At 40.9% G+C, this 17,729-nt stretch overlaps 1 protein-coding gene and 1 long non-coding RNA gene across 2 annotated transcripts; one reads left to right on the top strand and one right to left on the bottom strand.

Annotated features, from left to right (window-relative positions):
- Positions 1 to 5,780: 5,780 nt before the first annotated feature.
- KCNG1 (potassium voltage-gated channel modifier subfamily G member 1) lies at positions 5,781 to 11,028 on the top strand. Its single transcript, XM_085314064.1, has 2 exons — positions 5,781 to 6,539; positions 7,036 to 11,028. Exons 1-2 carry the CDS (start codon positions 5,781 to 5,783, stop codon positions 7,804 to 7,806), a joined length of 1,530 nt encoding a protein of 509 aa, XP_085170190.1. The 3' UTR covers positions 7,807 to 11,028.
- On the bottom strand, positions 6,208 to 16,649 carry LOC146590738 (uncharacterized). The gene is made up of 3 exons (XR_014896933.1): positions 16,420 to 16,649; positions 7,264 to 7,668; positions 6,208 to 6,287 (listed from the first exon to the last, which is right to left on the bottom strand). It is a non-coding gene; the product is annotated as an uncharacterized LOC146590738 (long non-coding RNA).
- Positions 16,650 to 17,729: the final 1,080 nt, after the last annotated feature.

The raw sequence follows: 17,729 nt of genomic DNA, 5'->3' as shown, positions 1-17,729 counted from the left end.
CGCCGGGGCAACTTCCAGGCAAGTTTCCAGGGAACTTTCTCCCCTTGCTCGTACCGCGCTCCGGGAGCGGCGCGGGGCCGCGCGGCGGCGGGGAGAAGCAGCGCGGCGCGCCCCGGGCGGGGGGCCGAGCCGGGCGCCGGGGGCCGCCGCCGCCCTGGCCCGCGCCGGCGGGCGCTCGCGCGAGGCCGCGCACGGCTGCAGCAACAGGTCGTATCCTGCAGCGGGGATGCGCGGGAGCGACCGTCCCCCCGCGCCCCCCTCCCCGCAGCCGGGTCGCGGCAGCGGCCGCTGCTCCCCTTCCTCGGCTCCCCCCGGCCGCTCCTTGCGAGGCGGCTGGCGGCTGCCCGGGCGGATCCKTCAGCGCCTCCTTGCTCGCTCCGCGCCTCCCCGGCTCTCGCTCGCTCTCCGCCAGCTCCGGGTCTGCACCGTGCGGGCGGCAGGCTCGCGCTTCGGATTTATTCTTCTTTGCCTGCTCCAGAGGTCTTTATAGCGCTATTTTTAAAAGAATTGCCGCTTGTCTTTTACGCCGATGTATTTACGGACTTCAGTTCATTAGCAACTAACACAAAGTTAACTATTCTGGGTAGGCAGTGGATTTCTGGCAGATATTTTTCGCTGGAAAAGACTTGGGGGGGGGGAGAGAGAGAACACACACAGAGTAACTCATCTGTGGCTGTGTGGCTCTTTGCTTCAGCGGCAAAAGGTGTATCTACATCAATAAATTAAAAATCCTTTACTTTTAAAGAACATGTTTAAAAGATTGTTTAGGGTGTGATTTCTTAAAATTGGTGTATTTCACAGCAAGAGAACAGCTGCATTTATTAGTTATAATGAATTTCAAAATATTCTTTGGGGCATTTAAGTTTTCTAGCAAAGTTATTTCACTTTGGATTCTTACTGGCAGTATAAGGCTCAGTAACAATTGTAAATAAAACAAAAAACTTGAGTAACATTTGTCATAATTCAGTTTGTAGGTTGCTATAATATGCCAGAAAGCATAACTGACCAGATCAAGGACAGCAGTACGCAGAGCTGAGTGTAGTTTTTTTTCAGAAATGTTTTTCAAGATAATTTTATGTTATACATTGACCTTTATAAGTTTTATTTTGATTTGGCTAGAAGTTCACTTTGTAAGCAGAGAGTTGACATTTGACTGTTACTGCATAAAGAGCTGCAGGAATACAGCTTGAAATATTTCAGCAAGGTGCCCAAGTGGTGATGCAGTGTGGAAGCGATGTGTCAAAAGATGGGTGAATTCAATTCTGCTTGAAAATACTGTCTTTTTAACGAAGGAAAGACTACAGGAGGAAAGATCACTAAACTGCAAGGCAGTTTCTTGTGGAAGGAAGTCTTTCAGAAAAATCACTATATTCATATTCACCCTGCACTGAAACTTGTTTTAGCAGACTACAGACTGTAAAAAGCAATGGAGACATTCTAGGGACTAGAACTGATGCAAGAGTCTAGGGGGGAGTCATGTCTCTCCCCTGCACTCTTGTTATGACCCAGGCACAACTTTGAAATGTCTGCATCACAGAACCGTATCAGGACTCCTTGCGGGAGCTCTGATTACATCAGAGATGCACTGCAGAATTCAAAATACTGCAGAGGATGCTGGAGGGGGGGGAAACAACACTTGAAGTAGAATTTTAGCATGTTACTCATGATTTCTCTTTCTTTCCTTCAGAGGACATCTCTAATAATTTTTTCCCCATTGTCTAGGAGTCTGGCACTTTTCCTGAATTTCCACTGAAAGTAAGGGCAGTACAGATTTCTAATTCAGTATCTTCACCAGACATAATGAATATCATCTTGTGCAAGAGAGATTCTTGAGATGTTATTTCTTGCTTCACATGCATGCTCTGCCCTTTAGAGTCTCCAACGTACCATACCCTTGCGAAGGATCCGTTTTTCAGTATTCACTGTAGTTACTAAAAGCCAGAACAACGATCAGGATTTTATAATACGCTAAGAGACAGTTCTTGCCCCATAAGCTTACAAACAAAATAGGACAAGAGGAAAGGAAGCTCAGAGAGAAGTGATTTGCCCCAAATGAGCATACGTTATGAGCAGGAGGGCTGGGAAGAGCAGGGCTTCGCTGACTCCCACGCAAAGGGCAGAAGGGTACCTCAGACAAGGAGTAGACTTGGTAGGATTTTACCATTGGCCCTTACCCAGCGCAGTTTTATTTGAGGATTTTAATGTTGCCGCACACCCTTAAAGTTTGCCTGGTGTAATTGTTGGGAAAACTGTTGCTATAGGCTAGCGCGTTTGTCCGACTTTACGTTCCAAGGCAGTCTGTAATCCTTAAGGCATCGCTTGCAACTATCCACACTGTCATCAGTCTGCACTGTATGRATAAAGCAATTTGCTTGTTGTTCAAGCTCACTAGCACAAAACCCTTCCATTAATCAGGCATCTTCTGTCTTAAAGCAGTGCTGATCATCATTCTGCAAAAGTGCCTTYGAAGGGGAAACAAGAAACATGGAGAAGTACACTGCTTTATTTTTTCTCCTTCCTCCTTTCCTTCAAATCAGGCCATCTTTTTTATTGCCCTTTATTTTTTCCTCCTCTTCTTCCTGACATATGATGCTAAGTGTATCGGAGGTAAAAATATGTAAATAATGTGTATATAGCATCAAATATTGTCATTTCTATGTGGAGTCTGTTGGCTTGCCAGTTCTGATTATGGAAAAAGAAGGACCCACCTTTTGTAACTGTAGTTATTCAGTGTGTTAATTTGTCCAGTTTATTATCTTGCACAGGTTGAGAGGCTGGAAGCAAAGAAAGAAATTCCYTTTTTTCACTCTGTTATTTCACAGTTGATGCCTCAGTTACAGTGTGCATCTGACACATGCAGAACATTTACATTTCCCTCACCCTGTTTCTTCCCATCATGTCAACAACGGACATGGTAGGAGATCAAACCAGCTACAGAGAGGAGCTGCCTCTTCGTTCTTCCTGGCTGAGATTCAGGGCATGAGTTGTTGTTAACCGACATCATCTGGCATAGCAGAAGGGAAGGTGGTTAACTTAGGTCCCATTTATCCACAGTCTTCCATTAATCATAATCTTTATTCTCCCCGGGCCAGCCCTACCTTAGACATTGCTAAGGCAGARAAGAGGAAAAGCTTGTTTCTAAATAAAACAAGTTACTCCAAGGAAAAGAGCCCTACTTAAACATACATCAGGGAGCCCCATTTTCCCCACATCTAACATTAAAYTCCCAGTGGTATTGTTTCTATAGATAACTTAGCATCCTGGGAATGCTTTAATAGAAGCCTGGCTTCGAGCTCATTAGGAATGCTTCATGTGATGGGACTATCTGCCAGGGTAATTGCCAGTTCAACCATTCTTTACTTCTGCTGTTCAGCGTGCTCTAGTTGTCACTATCTTAACTGGCTGTCATCTTCCTCACATCTGTTTACGTATCCGAGTTCCRCAGCTTTACCAGTAGGCAACGGCAGAGTGCCATCATTTGTCACGAAGCTCCACTGGTAATCCCAGCGTTGGCTCGAATTTCCTGGAACGTGGCTTTTTAATACGATTACATTTCATATTAATGTTCTTTCAGAAAACAAGACTTTTGGATCCGTTCGCCTTTGCTGAGTTTATTGCCGCTATTGAAGCGAGGCATACTGAAATCGATAGGAGGTTTGGGTGCGGGTCTGCACGTTTTTGTCATTGTTCACGCTGTGTTGGGTTGGAACTGCCCATCTCCTGCTCCAAGGACTTCCAGGCCCTTAACTCCAAAGCAAGGGAAGAGCAACTCAGCTCTGTGAGCAAGCACATAGCGATAAGGCACTGAGAGTTAATTACGCTTATGATTTTGGCATAGGGAGTAGATTACTCTCCAAATAACTGCTCTAAAAATCACTGGCAACAGCAATAGAAGTCCCACTTTGGGATAGAAGCAAGACCACACAGCTAGTATTTTCTTTGCTTACCTGAGGCAAAAAAATAGTTCCTTAGCACTTGGACATTATCCATTCTTGCATTTTCTAGCAGGCTTTCTTTATCCYACCACATGCCCTAGAGGTAAGTAAATGAATGATTTCCTTTTGTACCAAGGAGTATTACAGGAGAGGAATCGTGAGATACYGCTCCACAGAAAGCTCACTGGTGGCCACCTGTTTGTAAGGGCAGGAAAGGAACTGCTCTTTTAAGAGTATTCCCTCTGTGAAGTTTCAGAGCAGGACTGAGATAATATGTTATTGAAGGCAGCATTTTAAGTCCCCTTGCAGCAAAGATGGTCTGCTGCACTTCAGTTTAAATGCAGCCATGTTTTTAAGTATTTTATTGTTGCATATTCATGGATTGTATTTTTTTCTTTTGTCTGTAATAGGTATGTAACACAACTGATGTGGTTTATAAACCCCAGCTTCTGAAAACAACTGTTCTGTGTTTAAAGAAGTTACCCTAGTGGAGGCATATATCCCCCAGGGTGCATATCAAAGAGGAGGTAAATACAACTATATCCTGCTCTTGAAGTCAATGAAGTAAAATTCTAATGTTTACTCACTTTTCAGTGAACCTGAAGCTAGAAAGTCAGAATATTTTCATATTTATTTATTGCGCAGTCTTCTTGATAAATACTCATACCAATMAATGAAGCTCTAAGCCATAGCTGACCACACAGATGAAAGATCTGGAACCAGTACTGTACAACTCCCCATGCAGGAGCTGACTTCCAGATTGACTTTTAAAATCCAATGAGTTAGGGAGAGGAAAAAGTTYGACATTTCCAGTACCTGGCTTTTGTATCCATTTGAAGTCTGTGCTGACTTCATTCCACAGACCTTGCAGTAGTGCTATGAAATAGTATTGCACAAGCAGAATTTGAGCCCAATTTGCAAAGCCATGTCTTAAAAATTTGTTTAGTTTTCTATAATGACAGATAGTCATCTTTGCTCTCAGCTACTATTCCACAGATCAGTAGCACAGAAATCTGTTGCTGTGTATAGGATATCAATTATAATTGAAATAATATTGCAGTTTGTGTAGAAATCGTGTTTTTCTTAATCCTTTGTAAATGAGTCTGTAAAAAGGAGATGCCATGCCATTAAATGTATGTACATTAAGCGTATGTATAAACATTTTATGTGCGTTTTTTTCCCAAAACTGTTTCCATGTGGCTTTTTAAAAATTTGTCTTGTAGTAACTGTTTTTAAAAGTGTGTATGTAGTGAATTACAACTTGATTGATACAAGTTGTAATTCACTACTGAGTATATACAGTAGTGTAGATTGTACAGAAATACAACTGAGTATTTCTGTATAGTTAATGGGTACTACAATACTTATTTTTATGTATAGTAGTTAAATCGATTTCATTTCCTTTTCTACAAAACACACAGGTTCTGTGTTTTTATGTGATACTRGCTAAATGTTTATATTTTGCTTCTAAACCAGGAGAATCCTGCCACATRCATATCATTATTTTCTCTGATAAACCTCCCTATACCCACTGGAAATCAAGACCTCTGCATCTGAGATAGGAGAAGCCTCCTGAAGTGACAGACATGCCAGGTGGAGCTTCTGGATGAGGGAGTAGCTGTTTCCAGTCACTTCTGCCCAACAGAACCAAACCAGCTTTTCTGACCATATTCAGCCACTGTTTTCCTTTCAGTTATCTCACCGACCTGAAATATGTTCAAGCTTCAGTCACTACATTTTTTTCAAAGCTGAAAAATGCCAAACGCTCTGTAAACCCAAATATCTGTTCTTTGTTCCAGAAGACACTTGCAGAAGTGGCAAAGTGATGTGAAGTTAACTTCCAAGATGACTCTTCTACCGGGAGAAAATTCTGATTATGACTATAGTGCCCTGAGCTGTGCTTCAGATACTTCCTTCAATCATACATTCTTTCCAGAAACAGAAACCCTTAAGGGAGTCTTTTACCAAAGAGCCAGACTAATTCACCCTGAAGAGGATCTCCTGAAAGGCATTCACTCGGATGATCGGAAGCGTCATATTATTATAAATGTTGGGGGCATTAAGTATTTGCTTCCATGGACCACGCTTGATGAATTCCCATTGACACGTTTGGGCCAACTGAAATTCTGTAACAATTTTGATGACATTTTAAATATCTGTGATGATTATGATGTGACATGTAATGAATTCTTTTTCGACCGCAACCCAGGAGCATTCAGAACAATCCTGACCTTTTTGCGGGTTGGGAAACTTCGGCTCTTGCGTGAGATGTGCGCGCTGTCCTTCCAGGAGGAGCTGCTCTACTGGGGAATTGAGGAAGACAACTTGGACTGGTGCTGTAAAAGAAGATACCTGCAAAAAATGGAGGAGTTTACAGAGATAAACGAAAGGGAGGATGACCTACTAGAAAGTGAAACTCCAGGTGAAATAGTGGAGGAAACAAAATTTGGCCTGTGCATGAAAAAGTTACAAGACATGGTGGAAAGGCCCCAGTCTGGCCTCCCTGGGAAAGTGTTTGCTTGTTTATCAGTTATATTTGTAACTATTACAGCAGTGAACTTGTCCATCAGCACCATGCCTGACCTAAGGGAGGAGGAGGAAAGGGTAAGTTAGAYTTTTGGGATGGAAAATAGTATGTGCTGGGAAAAGCAGAACAAACACACAGTGTGATTCTGTTAATTTGAATGAGGATTTTGCAGCTGTCCTCAGTGGGAACACCACGAGCAATACTGGAGATCTTACATGACTGTATTCAATTACTTGTAAGAGAATCAACCATATCGAGTTTTCTGTCTAAAGAAAATGTTGTTAGCATGCATTCTTCTGTACAACTTTATATTATCTTTTTAAGCTTTGTATATGCTATTAGAAAACCTGAAATAACTCAGTGATGTCTTCCGTGGAGTAAGTATAGTTATTTTCTTAAGTTTTGCAATTAGCTTGTAGTTGCAGTTTGTGAGTGTGTTTAGCCACTCGTACAGTTTCAATTCCTTTAACATTTTTGTTTTTAATAAAAAGAACCTCTTCTCTTCCTGTCACTACACCAACTAAAATAGTTATTATCCAAGTGCTGATTACAAACTCCTTCTCTTTCCTGTAGGGTGAGTGTTCCCAGATGTGCTACAATATTTTCATTGTGGAGTCTGTCTGCGTGGCATGGTTTTCGCTGGAGTTCCTGCTAAGGTTCATCCAGGCAAAGAGCAAGTTTGCCTTTTTGAGGAGACCCTTAACCCTGATAGACATAATAGCCATTCTGCCGTATTACATCACTTTGCTAGTAGATACCACTTCAGTGGGCTACAAAAAGCCAAGCTCCGGGAGCATCTACCTGGACAAAGTGGGTCTGGTCCTCCGGATACTCCGTGCCTTGAGGATTCTTTACGTCATGCGGCTGGCCCGGCACTCCCTGGGCCTGCAGACGCTGGGGCTGACAGCTCGCAGGTGCACCCGCGAGTTCGGCCTCCTGCTGCTCTTCCTCTGCGTGGCCATCGCACTGTTTGCACCGCTCCTGTACGTCATTGAGAACGAGATGGCGGACTCGCAGGAGTTCACCAGCATCCCTGCGTGCTATTGGTGGGCCGTCATCACCATGACCACAGTAGGCTACGGCGACATGGTTCCCAGGAGCATTCCCGGCCAGGTGGTGGCACTAAGCAGCATACTGAGCGGCATCCTCCTCATGGCATTCCCGGTCACTTCCATTTTTCACACGTTTTCACGCTCCTATATTGAGCTAAAGCAAGAACAGGAAAGAATAATGTACAGGCGAGCACAATTCTTATTAAAATCAAAGTCACAGATAAGCAATGCATCACAAGGGAGTGATATTTTATTCCCCAGTATCTCTTCTGAGACTAGGGACAATGAATGAAATTTAAGTTACTATTTCTCCTGATGTCAAGTAATGTTTTGTTGTATCGGATTCCATCTTCTAATTTGATTTGGAAGAGTTTTACAGAGATAACCCTCATATTAAAATGAAGAAAAGGGGCTATTAAGTAGGAACTGATGTGGTTTAAGAAGTCTGTTATTATGCTGTTTCTTCCTTTCCTCACACCCCAGCCCCCTCAAGCAAAATGTATAGTTAGGACAGCTCTTTCCGTGAGATCACAGAGTGGGATTTTGAGACTTAAAAGCCCTCTTGCAAAAATAAGAACAACATATAATTATGTTCTTGACAGGCTGCATTATCATTTGTAATACACATTTTTTCAGCCAAATCAGAATGTATGTAATCATTAAGCAGGCTGTCCCTCTTTTTGTCATTATATATAAATAATGTAAATAGAACAAAATCAATGGCTAAATTCTCTCCAAGTGTAATACCATTGAGCATAATGGAAATAACCATATTTGTCCCATTGTGCTCTTAAAAGCATTAAGCAAGATTTGTGTTGTTCAAAGGCAAATGTATCTTTCTAAGTCAGCCCTAAACGTAATAGAAAAAAAAGAATTGAGCTGTTTGTATCACAAGGCAACCTTGCTAAAAATGTAAATAGTCATAGCTCACCAGCTTCAAAATTTAGATGAAGATACGGTGTTGATCCTATGTCATTGAATACAGTGTTTCCAGGAACAGAGTCTTTGAGTTTTGTATCATTTAATATTGTTATCAAGGGGTGACTAGCTGCAAATCAAATGAAATATGCCTGATAAGATGCCAGTCGTTCCCTACCATCTGTTGCCATGTTTTTTGTTTTACCTCAGATAGAAACAGAATCAAAAGAGGATTGTTTCCAGGGGACACCCTACGATTACTTGGCAAATCAGTGCTGCAGCTACCCGTTCACATTCAGCATTTGGTTCCTTAAAGGAGCGAAAAAAAAATGGTCGTGGGAAGTTGCCAATGATGAAAAAAGAAAATATCATTTGAGTCATGAGGTGGAGGGATTGACAGCTTTACACTTTACTGTCCTCAATCACGAGGGACTTYAATTAACTGTACCTTTACCATCACTACAGACATCATAGCAACTGAGAAAACTTAGTATAAGATGCATAAAGGTAATTAAGTGCCCAAAACACAAGTCTGTATTCTTCATCCACACATGTGTCWTGGTCCAGGTTCCCCCGCTGAAGTCCGTGGGAGTACACGGCTGAGTGAGACAGTCAAGTTTGGCACCTGTTTCTAGGGAGATTAATGACAGACCTCCCATTTAGTTTAGAGGGAAAGAGCTTGGGTTGCATAACGGCTCCAGAGACAAAATCCAGAAACTTAACAGAAAAATCAAATCCATTTGTTTGACTGCATGTGTTCTCAGAGGTAAGAAAAGCTAAACTTAAGAGGCTTTTTGTTTTTTTTTTTTTCTTTTAAGTAGCTTTTACTTGTCATTAACCTAGCTCTTAAGAGCTAGGAAAACATTGGAGCTTCCATCACATTTACCAGTGCCCTAATTTGCAGAATTATTAYTGTTCACTGGCATTTCTTGAGCGGGTTGCTAGAAATGCCAGAATGTGTGATAGTTCTGTGATTCACATTTTTAAAAGAGATGGGATTATTTCATCAACCTATGCTGTATGGCCAAGCCCATGGTATACTGATTTTCTTTTCAAATGTCTTTAAAATAACGTTTGAAGGTATTTTGGTTTGCTTATTCTTTAAGCATAACGTCAAAACTTTTCRAAATTCATTTTACAAATACAAATAATCAGGACTCTAAGAGTCTTCACCCTGTCATAAGAGGCCTATCGAACATTAGTGCAGAGAGTTAAAATATATAGGCTGAGCTCTTGGCAATTAATTACATGCCAGAACTAGGAATGTAACCAGCTTTTCACTCTCCTTCTTCAGCCTTAATTAGAGTTGGATAAAAATCAGGAACACTGTGACAAAAAAGGGACGCATTTTTCATCCAAAATTTTCTAATTTCAAAAATGTTTGATCATCTGCAGCAYTGGCTTTGACACAAGTACTACACATCCTTCTACCTTTGTGTCAGCATTCATTATAAAAAGAACTGGTAATTAGATTAGTCCTGTGATTAACAGTGAGTTATATATTTTTTATGGATTGGGCCATAAATGAGAAAATATAAGGAAAAATGAAGGGTTACTAAAGCTAATATTACTTCCATTTTATGCTGGGTAACATATGTTGATTTGGCCATTTTCTCAATATCTTTTCACCAAGTTAGTGCTTGTTTATTTTATAGATAAWTTTTTTAATTCTAAAACTGTAGTTTGATTCTTCAGCCTTTGTCAAAACAAACAAGCAAACAAACAAATCACCCTGAAGCAGGGTGTTGGTTGAGGCCTGAAAGCATCTTGCCTCTTGGGAGCTCTGCCGAAGTCAGGAACAAATCAGCCTTTCAGGATGTACCCCTTTGTAATTTTGTACTTGGCAACACATCTCTTGTAAGAATATCAACATGTTTTACTATGAATCATTGTAACAAACTTGCCTATGTTTTACACGAGGTGATACATACTGTAGTCCTAATGCTAAATAAATCCAGCTATGTGTCTTAAGAGCACATTAGTATGAAACCCACATGCTGTGTTCCAGCTTCTACTGTGAAGGCTGAAGGTTTAAGATCATTATGTCTCTTTRCAGTACATTATCTCAAATTTTAGTCAAATTCATGAAAATTATGGTTTGATTCAAAAGCTGACTGTTTCCACTGACACAATTGACAGCTACCAAGTCAGCCATCATTCCTTTCTTGTTGTTTTGCTTTTTAACAGCATGTGCAGTCAACAAGAAAGTTCTAATAAAAACAACTCTGTGCTTTTATGAAGTCRAAGGAATTGTTTGAATTGCCACTGCTAGGAAGTGATGCATGTCTCTAACAGAGATAGGATTGCATTGCTATTTATATTATCCTGCATATACTGCAGTAATATGTATAGTATGAGATCAAACAGCAGTAGCTGTATTAATTTTGATTAATAAAGTTTTAGGCCTTTCATTTTCATGTGTTTCTTATGCATGAAAAGACTGTCACCATGTTATGGGCATGCTTGACAACCTGGAGTCAATATGGAAAGTGGCCAGCAGCTGAGGGAGAACTTGGCTACGCGCATCACTAGCCAAAGTAGCCTAGCTGTGAAAGAAAGCATTTATCAAAAAAAAAGAAAGAAAAAAAAAAARRAARRAAAARRAAAAAAARGRAAAAAAAAATCATCTAAGTATCCCCACTTCCTCAACAAGAATCACTTGATGAGTGTAACACTGGCAAATTGCAAAGACAGACCCACAAGGCTTCTCTTTAGCTCTACACCGAAGAGCATGTTTACAAGGTGAGTTTGACACAACCATTCACCACAGGTCTTAGAGAAAATTCTCTTCGGGGAATATATAGGGGTTGGCTCCATCTGTCCCTTTATATTTTTTCCACTGTAATTCAGTACTCTAAGTTTTCACAGTCAGGAGCTTTAGTAGTGTCACTGAATAGTCACAGGCTTTAGCAGTGTCCAATTAAATAAAAGGAAAAAAAAAAAGAAATTATGCAAAACTGAATCATGAATTTACACATCAGATATTTGTGTCTGAGAAGGAAAACTGGCATGTTCTATACATTCATGACTTGTGTGGGTAGAGTTTAACTGAGTATTCAGGCTGACGCAAACGCAAAAACTGTTGCAGTAGAAGGCACTTGTTCCTATTGCTAGTTCTCTTCTGTAATTTAAAACAAGTTTTGTAGGAATCTCTCTGTAAGGAGGACCTTCCCATCCACAGGCTCCAGAGCAAGACCTGGAGTCACCATAATTAATATTGGGTACTTACCAAAGTGCCCAATGCAGCCGTCTAGTTGTCAAAAGACCTGAATCAYCACTGGGGGAGTGTATTCTTCTCTCTCTTTCCCCCTTCCACCTCCCATTTAGAGGGAGCCTAGAATGAATTACATCCTTAATTCAGGTGTCTCATTAAAAGCCCAGTGTTAGGTTAGATGAATCACAGCCATATTCTTCAACTGCACAGAACCACCACCATCTGCCACTGCTAACTCTCCATCATTTGGCTTTTCCACATCTCATTCACTGCATACTGGGACCAAGGAATATGAAGCAGCACAAAGAGTCCTGATGCAAGGTCCAGAGAGGCCAGCTTGGCCTTGATCAGGATCACCAGTTCACACCTGACTACATAGTAGCTRTGTTCTGCACAATTACTGAGTATCTTTTGCTAAGATAAGAAAAAAAATATTAGATAAAACAAGAGGAAAGCAACAGGTATTTTGCACAACAAAGCTACAGAACTTCATATCCCACTCTTGGCTTTGCAACAGGTTGAAAATTAGACTGGATACTCCTAAATCCATACAGATTTAACTGACTGTGTTTAATCAGAAATTAAATTTAAAAGTGACAAAATTTAAAAGTGACAAATGTGACTTTGAAGACCAGGACACCAGTCTGCTCACACATCAGTCAGTGGCATTAGCCAGCTGACCTGAGCAGTTGACTCTGGCCCAGGTGTCAGAGTTCACTCATCATTTTGATTTACATCAGAAGTTGCTATAATATTATATAGCCTGTCTTGTTCTGCTATTAATAGCTGCTATTAGCTTCCTTACTAAAGATTTTACAGCAACTTTAGTAACTGTTTATCCAAAAGATGGTATGGGTACCAAAATAGCGGGGGTGGGGGGGAGGGAAACAAAACCAACCAAAACACATTGTCTGAAGCACAAATGTGCGGCATGAAACAGTGGAGCGGTGGTGTGCCAGCGGCCATTCGGAGATCACAAGAGAGCAGCCTGCAGAAACCAGATGGACTGAGAACGTGAAGCTCAAGTTCACCACAGGGGATCAAGGGATGAAGGGCACCCTACCACGACCAAAAGTAGTCTTCAAAAGTTCTGTTGCTAGATTTACCCACTTAYCCGTTTACCATTTTGTCTACGGCATTTTAACAATCCCTTTTCAGCATTGCTAATGATCTCAGTGTTACTAACTTAGCAATGATCATATAAAAACCTAAAGAGAGAAAGGGAGAAGACTGATTTTAATCTGAAATCTGAAATTCACTAAAGCACTTTGGCTTTGCGCATGTTCGTCTGTCTTGTCTTCTTACGTTAGAGTGTAAGTCTTTGGGACAGTATTTCTTGTTTGGCATCAGCCAGTAAGTGTATAGCACTATGTAAAATCGCACACCACAAATAAAGATAAATTCATACACCACAAAAAGTCAAGGAGAATTCTGCCTGCACTGCCAAACTGAAAAAGTTCAGAGGTTGGCTTACTAATTATTAATAAAATTATAACTTCCTCCTCTTGTGGTCAATGTTTCCTTTATCATTTTCCAGTATTTCATATCTTCTGTAACACTCCCTAAAAATGCCAAAGATATCAAGAACACTATTAGCCGTGCTGAACGCATGGCAAAGAAAGGACCATAAGATCAGGGAATGTTTCTGCCCTGTCCAACAGGGCTTTTATTTTCTCTTTGCCCATGGGAACTATCCAGAAGCACATTCCACTTGAACAGAAATAAAGTTGTGCCATAACTGGAAACACAGAGGACCAATTAGGATAATTAGAGAGTATTTGTTATACTTCATAAATATTCATTAATTATCCCTGTAGCCCTTTTGACATGAGCTGAACAGCCTTGTGCAATGCTGAAGTCAGCGAGGGCATGCAAACACATGTGGCACTGTCAAGCTAAAGTTTCAGCTTCTCCCTTACTGGGCATCCTTTTTTATAACTGCAGTTTTGTAGCCATACTTAATTACAATCACAATTTGATTCCTACATCCATTGTGAAGCCATAAAAAGCAGAGTTGAAAACTACATTATTAGCCTGCTCGAGTGCCTGACCTGGAATACAATTACCCAACCATCATCTAGAGATTAGAACTAAACAACCAAGGTCATTTATTTCTGAAACGAGACAGCTAATTTACAGCCCTCAGTCATGCAAGTAAAATGGTCAACAAGTACAATAACGTTTATCTTTCTGCTCAATATAACAATATCATTGTTATGGGGTGTCTATCATAAGAACAAAGTTGCGTGGACTAGCATATGTTTCTATAGTTAATTATATATAGAGATAATGTTTTGACACAATTATTTCAATTCATCCTTCAGCAATGCAGCTCATTTTCATTAGTCACCTACTTTATATCACAAAAAGCCCAAATTATATCAGCCAGAAATTTCATAGTGGTAGTAGTTCTCAGGGCAAACAAGGAAATACTATCCTAAAGCAAACCAAACACCGTGGAAGTGCAGGTATCTCAAAAATTAGAGATGTTTCGGGGAAAAACTTGAGTGGGGAAGGTTCAGACTGCAAAGTCTCATGCAGCACATAACATCATCTCATGAGGGATGATGTTATTTTTTTAGCGAGGTGAAAGTAGGGAGCACAGATTCAAAACTGGCATCACGTGATGAAAAGGAACGTCCTTGACTTGGTGGGAACAAGGAAGAAGTAGCAGCACCAGCAGCACRAGTTAAAGCTGGCACCTCATCCCTATACAGTGGTATAGGCTTCTGTATGCCCCAAAATTTCATTAATACAACTTTTCTCTTAGTGAGACTTGTACAAGCCTAGACATACTTTTTCCCCCCTCCCCCCCGCATTGACTCCTTCACTTCCATACACACTCTGGTCCACAGCTAAAATAATTAAAGCATTTGCACAAGACTACAACACACATTTAGGTTTTATGCATATTACTGATATGCAAACCAAAATATTAATAAAAGTCCCTGTAAATTGAAGTTTGTGATTATTTGCTGTACTTGAATATGACTGTAATAGTTTTAGTACTCAAAATGCATGATAAATGATGGAGACTGCCTTGGTCATTTCTGCAAAAAGAGCTAAGAGTTACTGAGAAACATTGTAAATTCAAGCTGTGTTTCAGTGTTTTGGCTAAGATAATGGTTTGCAGCAATGCACAGGGGAGAAATATCCCAGATTCAAGCATCTAACATTGCCATCTATGGGCCACTCCTGGCAGTTCACTTCAGAGCCTTGGACCCTGTCCTAAAGTATCAATCCACACCAGTCAAGTCTTCAAAAAGATGTAGGAAATATTTTGAAATTTTGTTTTTAAAATATAGAGGCAAATATTGAATCCCCTGCACAACTTGGCTTCTGCATATGTGGCCTCTCATTTGCCAGGCCAGGCTGTTAGATCTGCAAATTGTTATATAGGTACTGTCTTCTTAGTTTCTGGAAAGTGTGTAGCACATATTCACACTGCATAAACACCAATAAACAATATTTACACAGCATTTATTTGCCTGGTGTACTGGGAAGTGACAGTTTTCAAACTGTTAATGGGACTTTATGTGATTAAAATTAACAACCTTCAGGATCCCATGAGGAAGATGCAAACACTTACAATGCCTGTGTAACAGCAGTCCGATCACTGACCAGTTACAATTTAATTTCTTTAGATGAACTACAGGATTTGCTTAAAAGGAAAAGATGTCACTCAGTTAATTACATTTGTGCAACCACTTAATGTTTAAGGAGTTCAGATGTGCTTCACCTAAACTCCTCTGCTGCCACATTGCAAGGTAGCCACAGAGACAGTGGCATTAGTGATTCGCAGGGCTGCGATTCAGCTCATGTAACAGCAGTCATTCACAGATGTTTTAGGAAGCAGGACAGGTTCAGCAGTCACAGCTCCTCTTTGCCTTTCCTGTCTTTCCCCCTTCAGAGCTGCTCATTCCCACCTCACACTTYGCACCGCACAAGCACAGGCATTCCTGTTGCTGTGTGATGAACTGGACCAGGAAATTCATCCTGCTGAAAAATAAACCAGAAGAAATGATTCCCTGGCCCAGCTCACTCTGCAGTTGCACAAATACACATACCAGACCAAAGCAAAGGGCAGCGAGAGGCCAGCGAAGGCCTAAGCCAGCACTGCTAAAAAGTTGTTTGTGAAACTTCACTTAAAGTGATACATCTCACCATCAGCCAGTTGACTGGGATCCAGCAAGGCTTAGTGGAGAGAGTTTTCCCAGCCATCTCCAACACTCTTGGTAAGCTGGGATCAATCACCCTGCAAAGGAGAGATCTGTTTCTCTCCTGGACTACAGAGAGAACTTGAATCTGACAGTTGGTCTAACAGCTAACCTTTAAATGTTTAATACCAGAAGAAAGTAATCCCATTCAGAGCATCTTTTCTAATATAACCTATGAAATTGTTGCTTGTTCATTGCCAGAGGATCAATCTATTTGTCAAACTTACAAGATATTTGTGCAAATAGTGAAGACATCACTGCACTAGGCTCAAAAGAAAAAAGAGCTGTCACTGAACACTGATCTATAGACAGGCACAGCATTTCTGATGATGGATAGGCCAAACTCAATAGAAAGAGCAATCAAGTCTTTCCGTGCAGCGAGAGCAGCTGTAAGTAACAACAGGGCCTGCACAAAGCAAAGGGCTGCACAGTAAGTAAAAGTTAAGCCTTGTGGATCCCAAACCTCAAACGCAGGCACTACGGTGTAAATTTGTAGCTTGAGGTGCTTCTTCACGGCAGTCCAGGGTTACCTAACCCACCACCTCCGGAGTCTTACCCTGCCAGTGCCAGCCAGGAAATCCCACCCACGCTTTCTTCACAGAGGCACTGACACTCCTCAAACCCTCCAGCAATCACATCTTCAGCAGGGTAGSTTTTCTCTTTGCAAAGGCTCACGGAGGGATCCAAGTGAGAGTTGGTATCTGCAGAAGGAAAGGGTGGAAATAAGCAGCTTCAGAAGACAGGAGGGACAACGGCAGCACAAATGYAGAAAGACTTAATCTGTTGATGAATTGTGCCCCATGGACTGGGGAGAGAGAACTCTAGGACAGGAGCTGGGAGGAAATAAAAATACAGAAATCTGAGCCCCGAGTTCATGGAAGCAGCCACTGGGGTATTCTCTATGGTGAGAATTTGCCTGCCTTTCTGGAAACATGGACTTTCACGTTCTTTCCAGTAAAGAAGCAAGATGTCACCAAGGCGTCAATCCCCACTATTCCACCCAAGGATTAACAATCTTGCAAGGTTCAAGTTCTAAACTCAGCAGTGGTAAAACTGAGAATATTTGTTTGCTTGTTCTCTGGAGCCAAAAAATGAAGAAAAAAAAAGAAAAAAAAAGGGGGGGGTGGTGGGAGGGTGAATCTATTTCCAAAAATGCACTAGAAGTTTTAAGGAAGGGACAGTATTGTAGCTCCTGACCCCTCAGATAAAATGTTACCATGTTATATTTCTTTGATGGGCAGTTCATTTACACTGGTAGTGTATGGATCCACAGTATAGATGCACACATTTCCTGTACTGTTCATTAGTTGGGAACAGACCAATCTAAATTTCTGCACGTAATTTCTGTATGTGATTTTGGCTCTGAAGTTGTATCAGTATTATCATTTTATGATTTCAGTAGCTTTGACACTCTTTCTGTTTCCAGACCCTCAGACTCACTGGAATGAAAAAAACAGGTAAAGAAGAAGCAGGTAGAAATGCTGAACAGATAGAAAGTAAACAAAAAATAAGAACAATTTTCTTGTAATGAAATCGCTTACAGTGCAACTCACCAATGCCTATCTCACCTTCTCAGCTGAAAGTCCCTGGCAGACATCACAGCAATAGTGAATCATAAGGAGAGATGGATAAGAGGATATGATGCCTTGCAAAGTGGAAATTATAGATTTTGTGAGCAATGCATGAACAAGAGCCTCTGCAATGTCAACACAAGCATGGGAGAAAAAGGCTGTCAACCTCTTACTTTTATTGACACTTTGGAAAGGGAAAAATTGAAAATAAACAGTCATATAGTCATCTCTAGAAAAGCATCTCCAATAAGAAAGCACCCATTCCTCCAAGAGGAAAAACACAAAGCTTCTATCT

The sequence above is a fragment of the Rhea americana genome, unplaced genomic scaffold (assembly GCF_003343005.1).
Source record: "Rhea americana isolate MKP2758 unplaced genomic scaffold, rheAme1 scaffold_4, whole genome shotgun sequence".
Classification (NCBI taxonomy): domain Eukaryota; kingdom Metazoa; phylum Chordata; class Aves; order Rheiformes; family Rheidae; genus Rhea; species Rhea americana.
Note: the sequence above shows the minus strand (reverse complement) of the source record. Positions and strands in the feature narration are given on the sequence as shown.

Coding starts and splice junctions, on each gene's coding strand:
- KCNG1 (XM_085314064.1), top strand. CDS start 5,781: ATGACTCTTCTACCGGGAGAAAATTCTGATTATGACTATAGTGCCCTG.